Here is an 18,120-nt window from a genome sequence, read left to right on the forward strand (position 1 = left end):
CGCAGCCCAGCCGCAGCAATAAAGGGGAGTTCTAGCACGGCTGAATTTGCTGTCGTCAACAAGAACCCGTAATCACGTGTTGTGTTACGCCATGTTGCTTCCCTTTATGTGTAACTTGCTCAACCTCAATAAGCTCGTGGTTCGCCCAAGTGCTGACCTCGCAACATTATCCTGCATCACAGCTGCTACAAAAAGTACACATGCCATAGAGACTCAATAGCAGACTGCAGTTAACTGAATTACAGACCTACTGCCGTGCAATACGCCGCACAAGCATCCTCTTTTTTCACAGCAGGTAATCAGTGAATTCATCGAAAGCGTAGATTATAAAAATTTATTTCTCGTCTTTATTACCATTTTCTTAATTTCTCATGTCTTACTAATGTCACTCCCATTTGCCAGATTGTCCTATTCCTAAGACACAAACCCCCACCACAGCCTTGAGCCCTTAGGAAACGAAATGCGGCTGAAGCTGAATGGCCTTGGTGTCGTATGTGTCACCTGTGCCATTATAGCGATATTTAAAATTTTCCCAAGTAATGACCTTGTTTCGTTTTGACAAATTCTTGTGTATATTTCTGCACGTCTCTGTGATTTCCGAACACCCGATGCGAAGTAAACCTATTTTTTTCATGTTGTTCCATCTATAAAGAGACGATTTATATCCCCCCCCCCCCCCTGATTTTCCCATGACGTTGAGCTGTGTTTCAGCGCATTCTTTATTTACTCCACCTGGTGCACGGCGCAAATTTTTTGATTGTTCTTCTTTTCTTCAATGTTTTTTATCCTCAAAAGCGGTGGTGAACACCTATTATTTGCAAATTTGTACCAGAGACAGCGTGTCCTTGGATGACAAAGTGAAGCCGGATAGAAATATTTCGTTATCTCTTTTCGGAAAGTCGCAGCTGTGTCAAGCAGGTCTGTACGGTCATAGCGCCGGCTTGTAGGCGTGGATGACATATGTGAATTTGTGATTGCTGATTCGCCCTTCCGCAATTCCTCGAGCCCTCTTCGCAAGGATGTCAGCTGTGGAAGTAATCAGTTCTTTCTTGTCCTCATCATTTAAGTGTGGGTAGATTGGGTTGTACGAAACAATGCGATCTGAAAATAAAGAAAACAGGGGAGAAAAATGAAGAATTAGTGCTGGCCTTAACACAGCATTGCAAAATTATTAAGCTCGCCAAGAACCCCCCTCACCCTCCTGCGTATCGGAAATGGTTAGAGCTCGTGTAGTGCGAATAAAGCGTAACTTTAATCTTTGTTTCGAGAAATGTGTGCAGCACAGATTTGGGTTTCTAATGAATAATATTTTAGCAACTTGAACTTTCAGTGTTGAGTTCATTAACCCTTGAGGCGACTGAAGAACTCTTTATTATGCACCAAGTCATAATGGTTCCAAAACTAAATTGTGGGTTTTAACGTGCCAAAACTGCACAATGGACCATTATGGATGCCGTAGTGGTGGCTCCAGAATAATATTAACCTCAGTCGAGGAACTAGAGTTGGCAAGGTCATGTATTGCGTCTAACAGATAGCTGACGGTTTGTTACACTAAGGAAAGTGAAACGCAGTTAAAGAAAGGCCAAGGATAACGATGTGTGATGAGATACGATAATTTGCTGGTTTAGAACGCAGTAGTTGACGAATGACAGGGGCCATTCGAGATTACCGAAAGAGCCATTCTCACGGTCCCCGACGTAAAATTGGCTAAAGACGATGATAATGACAAGTATTAGAATGTTGAAGTTGCTACGTGATGATGTACGAAGTTGCTGATGCGTACGGCATAAGACCTTCGTCGCGTACTGCTGGGAGCGGTTATTCTTAGCGCTCATGTGTAATGGTGAAGAGGTAGATATACAATTCTCTAAACATAAGTAGAAACAACCTACAATTATGCTGTACAGACATGCTAAATGTGGTAAAACAAGCGAACCAACCCGAGGTTCACTTCGTCCTTGGTTTTTGGCATTTCCTATGCTACTCTCAGCCTTTGAAATACAACTTCTATATACTGCTGCAACAGCCATGACTCGGCGTCACATACGCAAAGTTAGACTGGTGAAGGAGAAACTAGTTCGAGGCTTACGGCACCGAAGAAAGACATAAACACACTTGCATTTCTTCATTGCTTTGTTTCGCCTACCGGTTGCGTCTTTGAGGTCCGGCACATTGACTACCGGAACGCGTAACACTTCGCAAGCCAGCGGCTTGAGTGCCGTCTCGTTGACGATGTGCAAAAGGTTAGATCTCATGAGGCCCATGTCTGTGCTGCGAGCTGTGATGGGCACTTTATCAAGGAGGATCTGGATACAAAAAACAACAAAAATGAAGCAGCGTGACCGGGTGAGTGTGTCAGATAAAGAACACCAAGCGAATACGTCTTATGCTAACAAAAATAATTGTAAGAAGTCGCGACTATGCTAATTTAAGTAGATGTAAAGTGACATTGAAAGGACAACCTGGTAAGGACGGAAAGCTGATATAATTAATGGGGATGCATGATTTAAATGAACAGGCATAAACAACACAGATACGAAAGGGATGAAACGGACTGCCTTTACTGCAGCAAACGCGGATATTTTCTTGTTTCATTTCTTTTACGCCACCGTACAACATTTAAGTTTACAGTTGGCGTTTGTGCTGTCCCCGTTGTCTCTCTTGGTACATGGCTTTACGCCAACATTTACAAATTACATATTGTGGTGAGCTGAAGAATTGGCAATCATTCGCTTCATCAAGCTGATGTATGAAGAATAAAATGAATATTAGTCTTACCGAGCAAAGAGTTATGGTACTTTCTGTATTCCATCACAGTCATACTCAATGTAATTCGACATATTCAACATGATTGACTTCCTGCACGTCAACGTTTACTCACAACAACTGTACACGAAAATGCTACCCGACACATTAGGTCGTGTGCTTCACCATGAGTGAGTGATTGACTTGGCAGTTTCAAGCAATGATTATTTACCATAGGCGGCAAAACTCGGAGTTCCAATATCGGATAGCATAAAAAACTGAATTGAATTGAATAGTATAAAATTAAATTGAATTGAATAAGAAATTGAATTGAATTGAATAAGAAATTGAATTGAATTCCTGATAATTTTCGGAAATTCGGTCTTTATCCGTTTTCAGAACTGATTGCATCACCTTTGCCCGTTTGAGAACATTATTCCTGCATATTCACAATACTGTACCCGCGTGTATACCACTGCACATTTGCAGTATACGAAGAAAATAGGTCACGGCACCCATAGCAACCATGTTGCTGCCGTTTATATGTCCCGTTCTGGCCAATCACGCAAACCATTTCTGGAAATCATTTGTAGTCCATGTCGCAGATACTCTTTACTTATTTTCATGATTTCTTGCTGCGATAGATTGTATAAGGAAACGAGTAAGTGTGAGTGAGTAGAGAGGCAATGCCGAAAAAGGGAATGGAAGCGTATGAAGTCGGGAAGGTAATCTACTACGTCTGAATGTTGGCTGGATTAAGCGTTTTTTTTTTTTTTTGAGGTTCTCACATTTAGCACAATATGTTCTCTACGCAAAACGTTTGTTAAGGCATGGAAAGCTGGTTTTAGTATCAAGGTATTGAGGACAACATCACGGTTCTTGTCATACGGTAGACTCATGGCTTTGGCGACCCCAGTTGATTGAAAAAATAATGAAACAAAACTCTTACATACAAAAGCTTTTGAGTGCGGTAGGTCAAAGTGGACAAACGTTAAACCGCACACACACACAGACACGACGACTACGACGACGTCACCGCTTAGTATTATGTATTATTGAATAATACCTTCAAACACCTGCTGATGAGGGCATACTACATTGAGCTGGAGGGAAGGAGGGACAGGGATACACCTTATCATTTCCGTGAATCCCTACCTGAGCGTATTGTTTCCACCGGGCAGATTCTGCAAGGGCTATGGCCACTTCGAACATGGGGATGCAGTGCTCGAAGATGACAAAGCACTCTCCTCCTGGCGCTATCATCTTCTCGATGTTCTTCATAGCCTGAGCCTGATCCTTGACCCAGTGGAGCATGTTGAAGGAATAGACACGCGCAAAAGGGCCATGCTCATTCAGGAACATGTTCACGTCGTCTTTCACGATGTCGAATAGGACGTGGTCGATCATCTCATGCATGTGATGAGACCTCGCATATTCGAGCATAGCCGTCGAGTTGTCCGCGGCCACTAGTTTTCGGCACTGATGCTGGCAGCGCGGCAGCAAGTGGCACCGTGTGAAGTTTCCATCGCCACAGCCGATGTCGAGAAATGGAAGTGCCGATAATTTGCTGTCACTGGGGTCTATCGGAGTGAACGCGTTCATGAAGGCGTCTAGCACTTCTGCAGAACTTTCCCGGTAGCATCCCATGCTGGCGCTGAATAGTTCCGCTGACTCAACTTCGACAATAGAATGTGCAGAGTTATTTCCAAGTTCCGAAACTGAGCCCATCCTAATAAATGAAGCGAAATTCTGTAAAAAAACAACAACAAGAAACACAGGAGGTGCTTCAGACACGATCGCTTTGACTCCCGTGTGATTGATGTCACGATGGATGAGAAGCTATGGCACGATGTAGTGATGCCTGAAGAAGGCGCAACCGAATATAAAGGCAATGCACCCACGTCAATAACATTTTTCTTGCTTTGGTTCCCGAGAGGGGTTTTAAAGGCAGACTCGTAGGCCCAGGTTATCAAATTCTCAAATCTTTATCAAATCTTTGTTACGGCGTACGCGAAAAATCAAAGCCGAACCACTGGAATGCAAAATATGAGCAAATATACCCTGTAGGAACACTCCCGTCGTTTACCAATAGGTGCCTTTCTTTTGGAAATCTTTTTGACCTTTAATAATGACACAGCTGCGCGTGACATCTCTTCAGTATAACGTCCAGGACGGAGTAATGTGCTTAATGGGGCACAGAAAGCAGGCCGAGAACGCAGATCGTAGTAAACGACATGCGCAGCTGAAATGTGAAACTATGAGTAGGGGCCTAGAGGAATGTTTTTCCTTCCTATGACATCAATCCTACTTCTTTGATAAGGCATTGCAATATTATACAATGACCACCTTGTCATTCTACATTAATCTCTCGTCGCCTCATCTACTTCTGATATGTTGGAGGAGTTTTTAGGAATTTTTATTGCAATAGGAATGATAAAGGACATGGCAGGCTCACTTTTGCCTACGTCATCATTGCCGCTGGAGTCGCGGTGATGTTCCGCATAACGTCCAAGGGCAATAACACCGTCGCACCGTGTCGTATGTTGTACGTGCCAGTAAAAACACGTGAGGGAAGCCGACGATCGCGCCTCAATCTGGCGTGCGCGAAAGAGAAAGCGGAGAGAAAACGTGCCGTCTTACGTCGCGCGAAAGGCCGTGGGGGGAGGGGGGGGGGGAGGTGGCGGCGGCGGCGCTGTGCTCCGGCAGCAACTGAGCGTTTCGCGACCGGGCGCAAGGGTTGCTGACGATTGCGGCTCATTCTGGCGCGCCATACATGGAGGAAAGCGGGAAGGCAGAGCGAGAGGGATAGGGCGGCTCCGACTCCGCCAACAAGTGCGCACATTGCACGGCCGCGCGCCGGTGCGTGCGCCGTATCTAGAAAGAATCTAAAGACGGGGACTCATACCTTTGCGCGCATATCATACCAGCCTCTCTTGCGTTGAAGCGATAGACAGCGCAAGACGGCAGGAACTTCGCTCACTGCTGCTGCAGCGCTTGGTCATACCAGCGCTTCGACAGCGAGTGTGCGCGCTCATCAAGTCTATGTGCTCGTGCTTGTGCGTGCTGACCCCATGCTTGCTAATTCACCTAGTAAGCGAATGTTTCCAAGTTTATACGGCCGATAAAGCTACTGTCCTTACTTCGCATAGGTGTCTACTAATTTGTTATGGCATCAATGCTTCGCCTTTCGGGCAAAACTGCGACTTTTTTTAATGAAATAAAGCCCTTTTGCTGCTCGCGATCACTCATGTCTTAACATACCTTTAAGATAAACATAAGAGAATATTCAATAATGTGGCTTGAGCAAAACTTTCTAGTTTTCTCGGCCAACTTTGTGACATGTGTTGAGTTCACATGACTTCCTTTTGAGAGGAATGTCTGCTTCTCGGCCCGACTGTACAAGGTAAAGCTTGGTGTCATTTTATTATTTCGCGTATTTTGGTTGTTAAGTGAGCTAAAAAGTGCGTTCATTGATGATCCCCCTGCAAATGAAAAGATCTATTACATTGAGTGATAAACATGGAATGTGTTCTGATCGGCGTTTGTGGAATCTTGCAGTACTGGCACAATTGGTTGTTATGCAGGGTCAGACATCTGGACAAACTAGTAACAACGAGTGAAACTATCAATTGGGCTTCATAGCGTCGTTGAAAAGTTATTGAATGTTAAATGCAATAATCGTCAGAATGGCTACATTTTTTCACACATTACATGAATGTCGCTTTTCTCAACGTGATATTACGCTCATATAAAAAAAAGACGCATAGGTAGCATATGACCCATATCCGTATTCCCGTTGTCATAAGGGATGTCGTGTAAAAACTCCTGCGTGCCAATAAATACCTGATGCGATCATATGTAGTTATAATTACCAAGAATACGGAATTTAACAGGAGTAAAATTATTTGTTGCCAAACTGTGGTATTACGTGCTTTAAAAAACAGCATTGGGGTTTTAAGTGCCGAAACAACGATATGATTATGAGGCACGCCGTAGTGGGGGACTCGGAAAAGTTGGACCACCTGGGATTAATCTTTAACGTGTACTTAAATCTAATGTTGTTGACAAGGGCAATGTTGTTTATACAATGGAATCATTCATGCGACAATACCCCTAGGGCAAGAACGCGCGAACGTAAAGCAATCCATGGGATTATTGCTAGTTACGATGCATTACACGACAAAACTAAGCCACCTGATGAGGTACGTAGTGATTAAAGTAGGCATTCGCTAAGTAATTACACAAACCTGTAATCACAGCTTACCTGTAATTCTCGGAGAGGCATTCCTGTGTGGCTCGAAAACCAGGCGAACTCGTTGCCTACGGGGACAAGTCTGCTCCAGAGCGTTCGTCCTGATTGACTGCGTATATATAGTTCGTCGGAGGTTAAAACGGAGAACACGGACACGTGAAACGGCGCATAATATTTATAAAAAGAAATCGCACTTGAAAAATAGAACGCTGACATTTGTATGTGTCACGTGCGGTGTTCAACTTCACTTTCAGCTGGTAATGCTGCTGCTCGTGGCAGCTGTGTGGATAGCACATGTTTTACCCAAGCACTCGAATCTGACATTGAAATTTAGTGTGCGCACTGGCTGACGTAGTTGACACCGAACATAAGTGCTCTATTTATTTGATGAAGTTCAGTAGCATAGTCATCGCACTGGCAGCAATTATTCTATTCCAATTAACATCCCGCATTATCAAGTCTTGCTACACACGCATACTATATTCACCTCTCCCCTTCTCACATTAGCAAATCCCACAGTTTTCAATATATAGGTACGTGCACATGGGAACTTGCTGTCGAAAACCATTGCAGGCATTGCATTGCAAGTATGGTGGCATTGGGAAGCTGGACGGAGAAAAAAACAGTTAATGGTACAGTCTATTACGGGATATGGACAGCATACACCAGGACGGACGGACGGAAAAAACTTTAATGGAAAAAGGACCTGCGAGGTTGCCAGCCCGGGCTCAGGCCACCCGGGCATTGTGTGCGGTGAGGCATAGCCTTTCCACCGCTGCCCGGGCCCGCTGGATAGCCCATAATTGGTCGTGTAGTTCTGAGCTAGTCAGAGCGCTTAGCCATCGCTCCTCGAGAAGGTCCGGTTCTATCTTGTCCTCTACGTATACTGAACTGACCTGTGTGCACTTCCACAAGATGTGTGCCATGTCTGCGGTTCATGTTTGCAGAGCTTGCAGCTTGCGTCTGGATATTGTGTTGAATTTATTCTGTTTAAGTGTACTGGGTTTTGGAACGTTCTGGTTTGCAATCTTCTCCAATCTGTTTCTTGAGACCTGTAGAGTTGTTTGTGGGGTTGTGGGTATGCTTCTCTTTGTTTCGTGTAGTGTGTCAGTATGTCGTGGTACGTGACCAGTCTGTCCCTGTCGTCTTTTATCGCTTCTTCGTCGTCGTCGCCTCCTCCGCCTTCTCCATCGCCGCCGCCGCAATCCTTCTCCCTTCCCCGGGGGTTGCGGGGTGTTGGGCCGTCACTGTCCGTGCCGCGGTGGGTTAGTTTTCGCGCGACTCGGTGGGCCTTCTCGTTGAGGTTGGGAGGGGCATTCATGGTAACTTCTCCCATATGTGCCGGGATCCATTTGAGGTATTTGGGTGTAATTGTGCCGTTCTTAAAGTCTTCTGCTCTGTGGTTCAGGATTTTGGCCGCCTCGGTGGAGACCCAGCCCTTTGTGAAATTCCTAATAGCCGTCTTGGAGTCGCTGAATATTGTTCTGTATTGTTGCCGACCGCTGATTATAGCCAATGCGATTGCCGTTTCTTCCGCTGCCTCCGACGATCTAGTCCTTACGGAGCCCGCAGTCACGGTCTTTCCTTTCGTGCATACGACCGCCATTGCGAAGAGGGAGTTACCTTTGTCAGCGCCGACACCACCATTGTCGTCCCTGTGTCGGGGGTACCGCGCGGCGTCTACGAAGAGCACCCCCTCCCGCGCGCCGTGGTTTTTGAGAATCGTTTTCGTGCGGCATTTTCTTCTCTCGACATTGTGCACGGGGTGCATGTTCTTCGGGATATTTTCCGTGTTGAATGCGGCTCGGACGTCTGGGTGAATCTGCATCTTGCGGCCGTTCATTCCGTGGTAGTTTATGCCGATCTTTTCCATGATTTCTCTGCCCGCTGTTGCGATTCGCCTGCGACACGTGGTTTTGCCGGCGCGACTGCGGCGGGGCGGCAGACATTTTTGGCCCGATCGTCGTCGCCACAACACTCATCGCCAGGTGTTTCCAGGCGCGACTGCGGCGATGCGACCGCCTAGGGATCATCCTCGCATTCCAGTCATTGTGCCCGAAACAGGCGATGCCAAAGCAGGGATCTCATTCCAGTCATTGTGCCCGAAACAGGCGATGCCAAAGCAGGGATCTCGTTCCAGTCATTATGCCCGAAACAGGCGATGCCAAAGCAGGGACCATCCTCTCATTACAGTCATTGTGTCCGACCGGCAGCGCCACGACAGGGTGCTACGAGATCGTGCTCGACATGGTGCTACGGCATCGCTACGACAGTGTGCGTCACCATTAGCCCATTGTACATTCACGTGCTCGTCTTTTGAGGGGTTCCTTCTTGCCCTCAACTGCGAGAGTATAAAAACAGCTGCCCCCGGACGCCAAAAAGAGAGGGCTCCGATTTCTTCTGTTGAGTGAAGTGCTCTCCCGTCTCTCTACTTCGGTCAACCTGACCGCCAACTCTTTGCGATGTTAAAATAAACAAGTTGTTTCGTTGTTACCAGTCGACTCATGCTTTGCCGGGACCTTCGGATGCTTGCAGTTGTACCCCAGGCCGCCAGGCCAACGCTACCCTTGGGGCTTGCGACCCAGGTGCAACCACGGGCGTCAGCGCCGAGTTCCCAACAGGTCGTACCAGCAGTCCGATCCAAACACCGCCTTGGTTCCGGAGAGTCTTTCGAGTTGCGCTATTCTCTGTGCTTCTGTGATCTCCACCAGCGTGTTATGCACTCCGCGTTGTAGTAACCTTTCGTTTCTTGTGTATTGGGGGAGACCCAGTGCTGTTATGTACGCTTTTCTAATACACCAGGAACCGAATGAGGACATGGCCCACCGGATGGATGCGCTTGTCAGGCGACATCAGTGACAGAAACACGCAAGAAACACCGAAGAACGGGTGATGCACGTATGCGCAATCCAAGCATGATCCACGCACGTGCCGTCAGAGGGAGGGCACGACAATGGAGGCGACGATTGCGTGGATGCGCCTCGAACGTTCGTATAATCACTGCCGCACTAAAAGCATTCACTCGGCTAACCTCGTCAGGCCCTAATTTTAATGGGTCATTTCACTCGACTTACATAGTTGAAGCGCCAAAATTTCTGACATCGTTGAATGTTTTAGCACATGATGTAGGGCGTGTACTGGCATTGCACCGGCGCTATCAGCGCTGCCCGTAAAGAACACTACAGCCAGCGAGTGTAAATTAGATTTATAACTTTCTTATTGCAAGCCCGAATATTGCTTTGCAATTTTTTTAGTTGTCTGAGTTCGAAGATTTAAGAATAGGATTAATGCGCGAATGAAATCTCTTATGGCTATTCTTTGCGTGCTGCAATCGTCGAAAAATCTCAAAAATAATGTAGTCAGGACCATAACACCTGGTCAGAGATATGTTTCAGAGCGCAGCTCCTTGGCGCCTGTTCCTGCGCTTTGCGCAGCCATCGTCCCTCGCCGTAACCTAGGTCTCATCCACGCGCTGCACTAGCTGCGCGCGCTCCTGCTGCCATCTCTCGCGCGCGGCACGAGTCTTGCTCTCCCTTTGTCCTCGAAAGCCGGATTACGTGTTCTCGCCTATCCTCTCGCCCACTTCCTCCGCTACCGCGCACTCCACCCGCGCCGTCCCTTATGCCACTGTCGCAGCACTGCCGCGGTGCCGGCAGCGGGCGCTCCTTGCCGCCTAACGCGTGATCCACGGCTATCAACTCCTGCGTCTCCGCGTCGCGTGGCTGCATGACTCTCAGCCATGTCTTTCGCTTCCCCGTTAGCGGGGCGCGTTCCTGAGTGGCCTTCGTCGCTTCTCGCCTTGCTTGCGCCTGGCTGTCCTCGCACCTCCACTGTTGCCCTGTGCCTTCACTTACCTGGTGCAGTGCCGTTACGGTGACTCGAAAGACAGTTATAGCGGTTCGTCCCCTTACTTCTACTTCCCACCCCAAGCTTGTGCGGCCGCATTGAGGCCTGTCTGGGACTGAATGAGCGTGTGACCTCTATTCAATACCCCTGTTCTCCACCCATTTCCTCATCCCACCTCGGAAAAAAAATTAAATAATAATTGCTAATCTCGACCCCCCCCCTCTCTGCGGCGGGGATCCACTATTACATGGCACGATGGCGCATCGCCGGAGCGCCGGCTCGATAGCGGCAGATCGCGGTCTATGCAGCCCAATCCGAAACGCAGAACCGCCTCCGTTAGGCACTGCGTGTTTCTGTATACGGTTGCCTGTTGTTGAAATAAGGCAGCAGCTGCGCTCAAAGATCACATTACCCGGAAGCGTAATCGTCGGCCAATTTTTTTATTCGCTTATCTCATGGCATAGCTTTAAGATGACATTAAATATAAGCACGAAGGCCAGTTTCACACAGTTAGAACAAATGCGAATTAGAGAGGAACTTTGGCGTTGAACAATATAGACTTGACATGGCGTACGCAAGCATCTATACAGAACATCACGGCGTCGGCGACGACGATGGCGAAATTTGCCTGGAGTGTCCATTTTTTTGCTGTTGCAACATAATGTACTAAATATCGATGGAAACGTATTTGCCAGGCAAAAATAAGCTTTAATGGCTCCTGACTCCACTCTCATTTATTGTATTTGTTTTTGCTGCAGTAAACTGATAATGCACTGGCCTACAGCGAAAAGCCTGACGCAGATACGGTGTGCAGAGTACGGACTGGATACCTCAATGCCGGTCCGTACTTTTCACTTGCGGACTATCTGGATACGTCAGCAGACAACTCACAGACAGAAGTTTGCAGCCTTTACTTTGATATGGAACGAAGCACCTCGCCGTGTCTCTGTTATTACAGCAGTTTTTTTCTGAAATGATACTAGTCCTTTCCTAGCGGAGTAGTAACTTTTCAACTTCACGTATAGCCCACTGTGTGCCTCCGCGAATAATTTTGCAAAATAATTGCTTGAAATTACTGTTTCGTCGACACGCTCAGAGGTTATATTCAATGAATGAGTCAGTCCATCAATCATTTAATCACCGTGGCGAGGCACAACCCTAAGGTCTGAGCACTGTGGCACGCATACATAAAAAGTAGAAAAAAAAGCCACAGTGTATCATCACTAAAAAAAATAATAATTCAAATATCAAAATCGAAAACCGCCCCATACTTTGATTTATAACAATAATATGTATAAGATGGAAATAATGATATTTGCACATTTGCCACTTACCATATTTACCGGCGCTTCGAAGCTTCTAGGGTTATGAAGGTGAGAGAGAGAAACACTAAGTTTCTACAAAGCTTTATTTAATCTTATGGTTAATCATACAAGCGAAAGTACGGCGCTACGCACTGACTCTCAGGGTCTGTTTTATAGAGAGGGAGATAAGAAAAAAATCATATATACGGCAGGGAGGTTAACCATGCAAAAAACCTCTATAGGCCCGCAAGATAAAATATGCTAGTGAGGTGTGCCAGTCCAAAATTTGGTGCATCAACTTTCATTTTGTAACTTACCTTTCAGCACCCATGTTATCTCTGTAAATATATTTTTGTTCATTCCCGTTCAGGTTAGCTCTTCTATGGAAGTATGCAGAGAAGACATATGCGGCACAGTTAAACAACATGTATAGCAATTCCACTATGAATATACCTAGTTGAGTTAACCACACGCATAACAGCACAAACATGTTACCGAAATTCGGAAATCCGCCTTATTCCACTCTCCCGGCCCGGCACCAGGCATACGTTACGAGGCTTCAAACGTGAACAGTGTATGTAGAGCTGGTTTACAGAGAGCAACAGAATCAAATTTTATATGCAGTTTACCCACACCTCGAGTACCAGTTAGACCCTCAACTTGCGCGACACATCGACACACTTTTACATAGTCTTCGCCTCGGAACTGCTTATAAAAAGCATTTCTCTATTTTGTTTTTCGAATTAAGCGTCTCGTTCGTGGGGCGATGGCTCGTGGGGTTCGTGGGGCCACGAACGTGGACGTACGTGGTCGTGGTTCGTGGCGCCACGACGACGTGGACGTACCTCTCCTACTCCTCGCCCATTACGTATAGACAGTGCATTGATCAAGAATTCCGTTTCATCAGACTTTTTCACTTGCCAAAGTGTTAGGGCCTGTGGCCGTCATCGCAAAGCAATTAATTAAGACCAACGTTCCTTTGTAGAAACTGGCATTTGCAACTTATGTGGAGTCTACTACACTGTGTGTGCCTCACCATTGCATTTGAAAATTGGTTACCCAAGACATTTGCGGATTTTGTTACCACAAGAACTTTTCGATAGAGACTTTTACTTTGAGTGATGCTACATATTCTTGACAGTTTTCATAAAAAAGCGCTAAAGATAAAGATGAAGTTTTCGTCTTCGTCATTATCGCTTTTTTATGAAAGCTATCAAGATGAACTAATTCGCCCGAATCAAGGTATTGTTACATACTCTTCTGTTTCAATTATAGGAATCACCTAATTCCAAAATTGATACGCGTCATTTAAATACTATATCAGGAACCAATTTAAAAGGAGTAGCACGTCGCCAGAAAATGGCGACAACTTGTCTTTATATGTTTATTGAAAGAAAGATGAAAAAAAGAAAGAATCGTAAGTGGTAACGGGAACCTTTAGCAGCAATTTATGCAGCGCTTTCTTCTACTTTGGGCCATTTAAACGCTGCGGTTATTACCAGGTTCAAAAGTGAAACAGTAGTACTTATTTTTTTTTTACTTTTTTACTATAGTGATACAACCGGTCGTTGTCGCCGAGAACTTCACGTGGCGTTATAACGATTGCGTTTGGCATCTGGCCATCACGAGATCGGACAACTATGCTCGAGTGGCTATTTTTCGCAACCTGTGAAAGCGTAGCGTAGGAGGTTGATTAACCTTTGTTGGCGTTCGACTACAGGAACGTTTACTATTGGCTATGAGTGACGTAGCAGTGGAGGGCTATGCACTGAGTGTTATTGCATAGTTTGTTTTGAAGTCTACAGAACTGCAATTGCACGGGTGTTCTTGCACTGTGATATCAATCGCAAGGAATGCACTGGGACCGAGAGTTAGCCCGTCCGTCTCATCGCGTTGCGAAACAGAGCAGCAACACTCGTTAGTCACACCACCTGCTATGGCAGCTGGTTAAAATATATACCGCATTTCAAAATAACCCCAGAACATTTTTTTCCCTGCGGGGAACAGGCAAGGAACACACTTTGTAAAGTCTGTTACTTCATGTCTTTATATGTTTTCTGCGAGTGTGTATATGATTGCGTCCCTCGGTGTTTCCGTGCTTTTCTTCCCCCTTTACCACGAAATCCTACATTTGCATGCAGGACTACTCATTTAGCCAATCTAACCGGCTATTTGGGCTGGACGACGATCCCCCTACGCTCTGCCGTTCCCCTTTCTTGCACGCGTTGTCGTTGTGAGCATTGATCCTGCTTTGGTTAAGATTCGTCCACGATGCAGTAACGGGAGGAGCCTGTATCGAGATTGTAAAATTTATAAATATATACTTTCGCACATTATAGGTACAAGTTGTGCTAATTACCTTTAAAAATCAAAACAGCCTCTCAAGTTTTCATGTTTGGGAACATCTATTGTCAGGAATGAAAGTTGACATTATTCGAAGCAAAGTTTCCCACAACCAACTACAAGCATTCGCAGCGGTATAGCTCAGTTGATATGGCGTTGCGCTCCTGGGCTCGAGGTTGCGTGCTCGATCCCAGCTTCGGCGGCCGCATTTAGATGGTAGCAAATCGAAGAAAAGTTCATGCACTTAGATTTCGGTACGCGTTAAGAACCTCAGGTGGTGAAAATTAATCCGGAGTCCTCCACTGCGGCACTCCTCGAGATAATATCGTGATTTTCGCACGTAGAAGCAGAGAATTCCATTTTATTTTTACGCACTATAACCGACTGCTGTGCCAGGTGTCGTAACGCGACATCTGGCTCTGAAGCATGTATGACACAGACACCTTACAGCACCTGTACCAAAGTGGCGTTCGGCGCTGACATGTGTATATAGCTCCGACAGTGGATATGTAGATGTTCACTTCACTTCAGTGCCAGAACTTTATTGAATTCAACGCCAAACATCAATAAGGCTGGCGTCACGTTCAAACCAAACAGTAGATAAACATATCATCCGAACTCGAAGCAATTGATTTAGGCAAAGTGCGCCGGCTGCGTATCAAATGCGAAAGTGAGTACCTTCGTAAACGTTACCGTACCTGCAATATCAGTAGAGCGGCAAGTTGGGCTAGTTGGTGGATGTTCATCTTCTAATAAGGGGTGGGAACTGTGTTATAAGCACACGGACAACAAAAGTAGAAGTGGACAGGACTCGCGCAGACTCACAACATAATTTTATTGGGTGAAAGATCACATATATATATATATATAATGAGCAAAAAGACCACCTCATCATGCCTACTGGTCATCAAAAAGCGATGCCGTCACAATCTTGCGTCCAGAAGTTGCACCACAATTGACGGCAGCGCTTTCGAATGGCCTATCCGAATCATGACGTCTTTTTGATCATTGTATATGTGTCATCCTTCGCTCAATAAAACTCGTTTGTGAGTGCGCGCGTCCTGAACACTTCGATTTCTGTTCTCCGTGCGTTTAGAGCGCAGTATCCCCCTTATTACAATATTAACGTGCCTATAATGCATGCATATGATATTATAAGCGTTTCTCGGCGTGTTCTTATACTATCATTCTGCGCTTCTCTCTCATTCATTGGCTACGCGCACTGAGGCACTTTAGGCGAAACAGCAACGAAAATTTGGTCAATAGAAACAGAAGGGTGCAGCCAAATATAAAAGCAGCTTGCTGACGGACACGCCTTAGAACTTCATTGTTGGGTGAAGCGCAAGGGACGAAGATGAAGAAAATCAGATGGCGAGAAATAAAACGAAGCGAAACGAGAGAACTTCGGCAGAAAGCACATACTGAATCTTTATTGTGAAGAAGAAAGACTACAACTAACCAGACAGCTGTGGTTTCTTAGCCTGTAATCGTCACTGCCGTCTGCCTGTTTTGTGTGTAGTTTACAAAGAAGGAAGATGCCATTCTCATCCAGTGCGTTTTTGGCCACTTTGTGTCATTGATTATTTGATTCGAAATCATGTGAAGACACTTGGTATATTTATATACAATTTCGCACAACAAACGCTCATTTGCTAGTTCCTTTGTTTCTCGTCCTGTTTTCTTCGTGTTCGGCCCTTGCGCCACCCTCAACCATGAATCTAAATGAATTAGCCCACTTCTCTGCTTTTCTATCAGAACTTGGTCTTGTTTTGGCTGAGCGATGTATAAAGGACCGCCGGCCTTATTAGGGGCGGTGAGTTAGGAACTATAGCGCACTCTGTTAACAAACTTGATGTTGGTTCAGTGGGTGCACACGAACGTTGAAGTCAACCTGAGCCATAGACAGAAAGGTACGAGTGACCCGCAACAAGAATTTGGCTTTCCGTCTCCCCACAATCCACGCGACCTTTGGTATCGCACACACTTCTCTCTCATTTCCTCTTTAGACTGTTCATTTTGCGGTGCTGTTCTCTGTATCTTTGTAACCAGGGGCACTTCGACTGTCTGTAATGAACTGGAGAATATAGACATTTTTTTTTTGTTAGAGGCTTTTGTGTCTTCGGAGCGGGCTTGTGGGCTGCATAATTTAATCCTGTTTTTACATGTTTATGGTCATTTTTCGACATCCAGAGTAGTCTTTCAAGCTTGACGGGAACGTAAATCATTATGTTTGAGGGAACTGATGATTTGCCTATATATAAATGATTGCTGAGTAAGGATGGACAGGAGTAGTGTTTACTTGCCAACTGTAGGGTAAAGTTATATCATCCATTCTTTCTTTCCAAAATTTCTTTTCGAACATCCCCTATTCGAAAAGTATGGCAAAGGTAATTACCATGACTTGAATATATGACATTGGCTACACCATTTCTTTGTGGAAATTTTAATGCGCGCACATGCACGCTTGATACGCTAACTGCGCAAAAGGGAAGTAGCAAATTGTGCTGAAAACTTCGAGCGCGCCATCCATAAACTAAAGTGTCTTTGCTCTTGCGAGCGACTCACCTGCTTTAGTTTCCCTCTCTTCGCCTTGTCGCCACCTGGGATTTCGAGCAGTAATGACTTTCGAACTTGTTATTCTCCTGAGAACAGGCACACCTCCCACTTCTTCTTGTGCGCGTCTGCAAAAGAGAACGGGCAAAGTTCGCGTCATATGAACAAGCGGCTTGGAGCACGGTGTTATCTTTCAAGACGATGTGGTGGGAAGGTTGGTTTTATCGCAGTGGTAGGCGCATATAAAAGCTCCGCATGCCTTTTTGTTTTTTTTTGGCGCCAAGAAGGAATGTGATCACTTTACCAGTACCTGAAAACCGTCCACCATTTTCTTTTTCCTGCAAAAGAAACGCAGGATAATCGGACGCCGTAGAAGTTCAGAAAATGTTATTCGCCAGATAAATGGAAGGACTCCCAAAACCGTGGCGAAGAGTTGGACGGCAGGAAGGCAACGAAATTGAGAAGGAAGTTGCATGTGAACCCTTTTGCTTCCGTAAACTAGAAAAGAAAGATGAGTTTTTCTCGTTCAGCAGAAGAACTATGGAGAATGTACTTTCTTCCGATGCATAAAACATGAGAGAAGAGAAACGCGAAGTTCAAACGTAATGGGCTTGAACTCTAGAAAGCGAAGACCAACGTAAAGAAATTAGGCGTGAGACGGAAGTTAGACTGTGTTTTACGGTGCTAACTTTAGAGCTAAGAGCCTTCTCGGGTAACAGTAGAATTATAGGAGAGCGAGTGTTGCGGGCTGACAAATAGTGCGTCAATAAAGCGTTTCATTATATAAATAAAGCGTGCTGGAAGTTTCGATGCGTGGTGTTGCCCCTCAAAAAATGAAAGAAAGTTAAAGAGAAATGTTAGCGATTATTCTACAAGACTAAATTTTATCGTTGCGAAAGTGCACGGAAAGCTGAACTCAGTTTTGAGTAAGCTGACTTGAGTGCTCAGATGTGCCAATTAGAAGTGTACAGCCGGCGTCAAACCTTTGCCGACTGTAAAAATTGAGTAAAAAGCCAAATAATTCCACAGCAGAAACTCGCAACTTGCTATTTGTATTTCCCGCCTGTAGCCTAGAAT

The 18,120-nt window shown here is 45.6% G+C and overlaps 1 protein-coding gene across 2 annotated transcripts; it reads right to left on the minus strand.

Moving 5' to 3' along the window:
• Positions 1-319: 319 nt before the first annotated feature.
• LOC142582377 (uncharacterized) lies at positions 320-17,229 on the minus strand. Of its 2 annotated transcripts, none has more exons than XM_075692026.1 (5): positions 17,056-17,229; positions 7,010-7,106; positions 3,901-4,494; positions 2,120-2,306; positions 320-1,101 (listed from the first exon to the last, which is right to left on the minus strand). In XM_075692026.1, exons 2-5 carry the CDS (start codon positions 7,028-7,030, stop codon positions 929-931), a joined length of 975 nt encoding a protein of 324 aa, XP_075548141.1. In that variant the 5' UTR covers positions 7,031-7,106; positions 17,056-17,229; the 3' UTR covers positions 320-928. The 2 variants fall into 2 exon arrangements, with proteins under 2 accessions (XP_075548141.1, XP_075548142.1); XM_075692027.1 differs by having other exon boundaries at positions 2,147-2,306; positions 17,056-17,222.
• Between the last annotated feature and the right edge of the window lie 891 nt (positions 17,230-18,120).

The sequence above is a fragment of the Dermacentor variabilis genome, chromosome 5, assembly GCF_050947875.1.
Source record: "Dermacentor variabilis isolate Ectoservices chromosome 5, ASM5094787v1, whole genome shotgun sequence".
NCBI lineage: Eukaryota > Metazoa > Arthropoda > Arachnida > Ixodida > Ixodidae > Dermacentor > Dermacentor variabilis.

Excerpts from the sequence above, each read along its gene's own strand:
- LOC142582377 (XM_075692026.1), bottom strand. The coding sequence starts at position 7,030 with ATGCCTCTCCGAGAATTACAG. Across the intron at positions 4,495-7,009 it reads TGCCTCTCCGAGAATTACAG|AATTTCGCTTCATTTATTAG; the intron begins GTAAGCTGTGAT and ends GTTTTTTTACAG. Across the intron at positions 1,102-2,119 it reads AAACAAAGCAATGAAGAAAT|ATCGCATTGTTTCGTACAAC; the intron begins GCAAGTGTGTTT and ends CTTTATTTTCAG.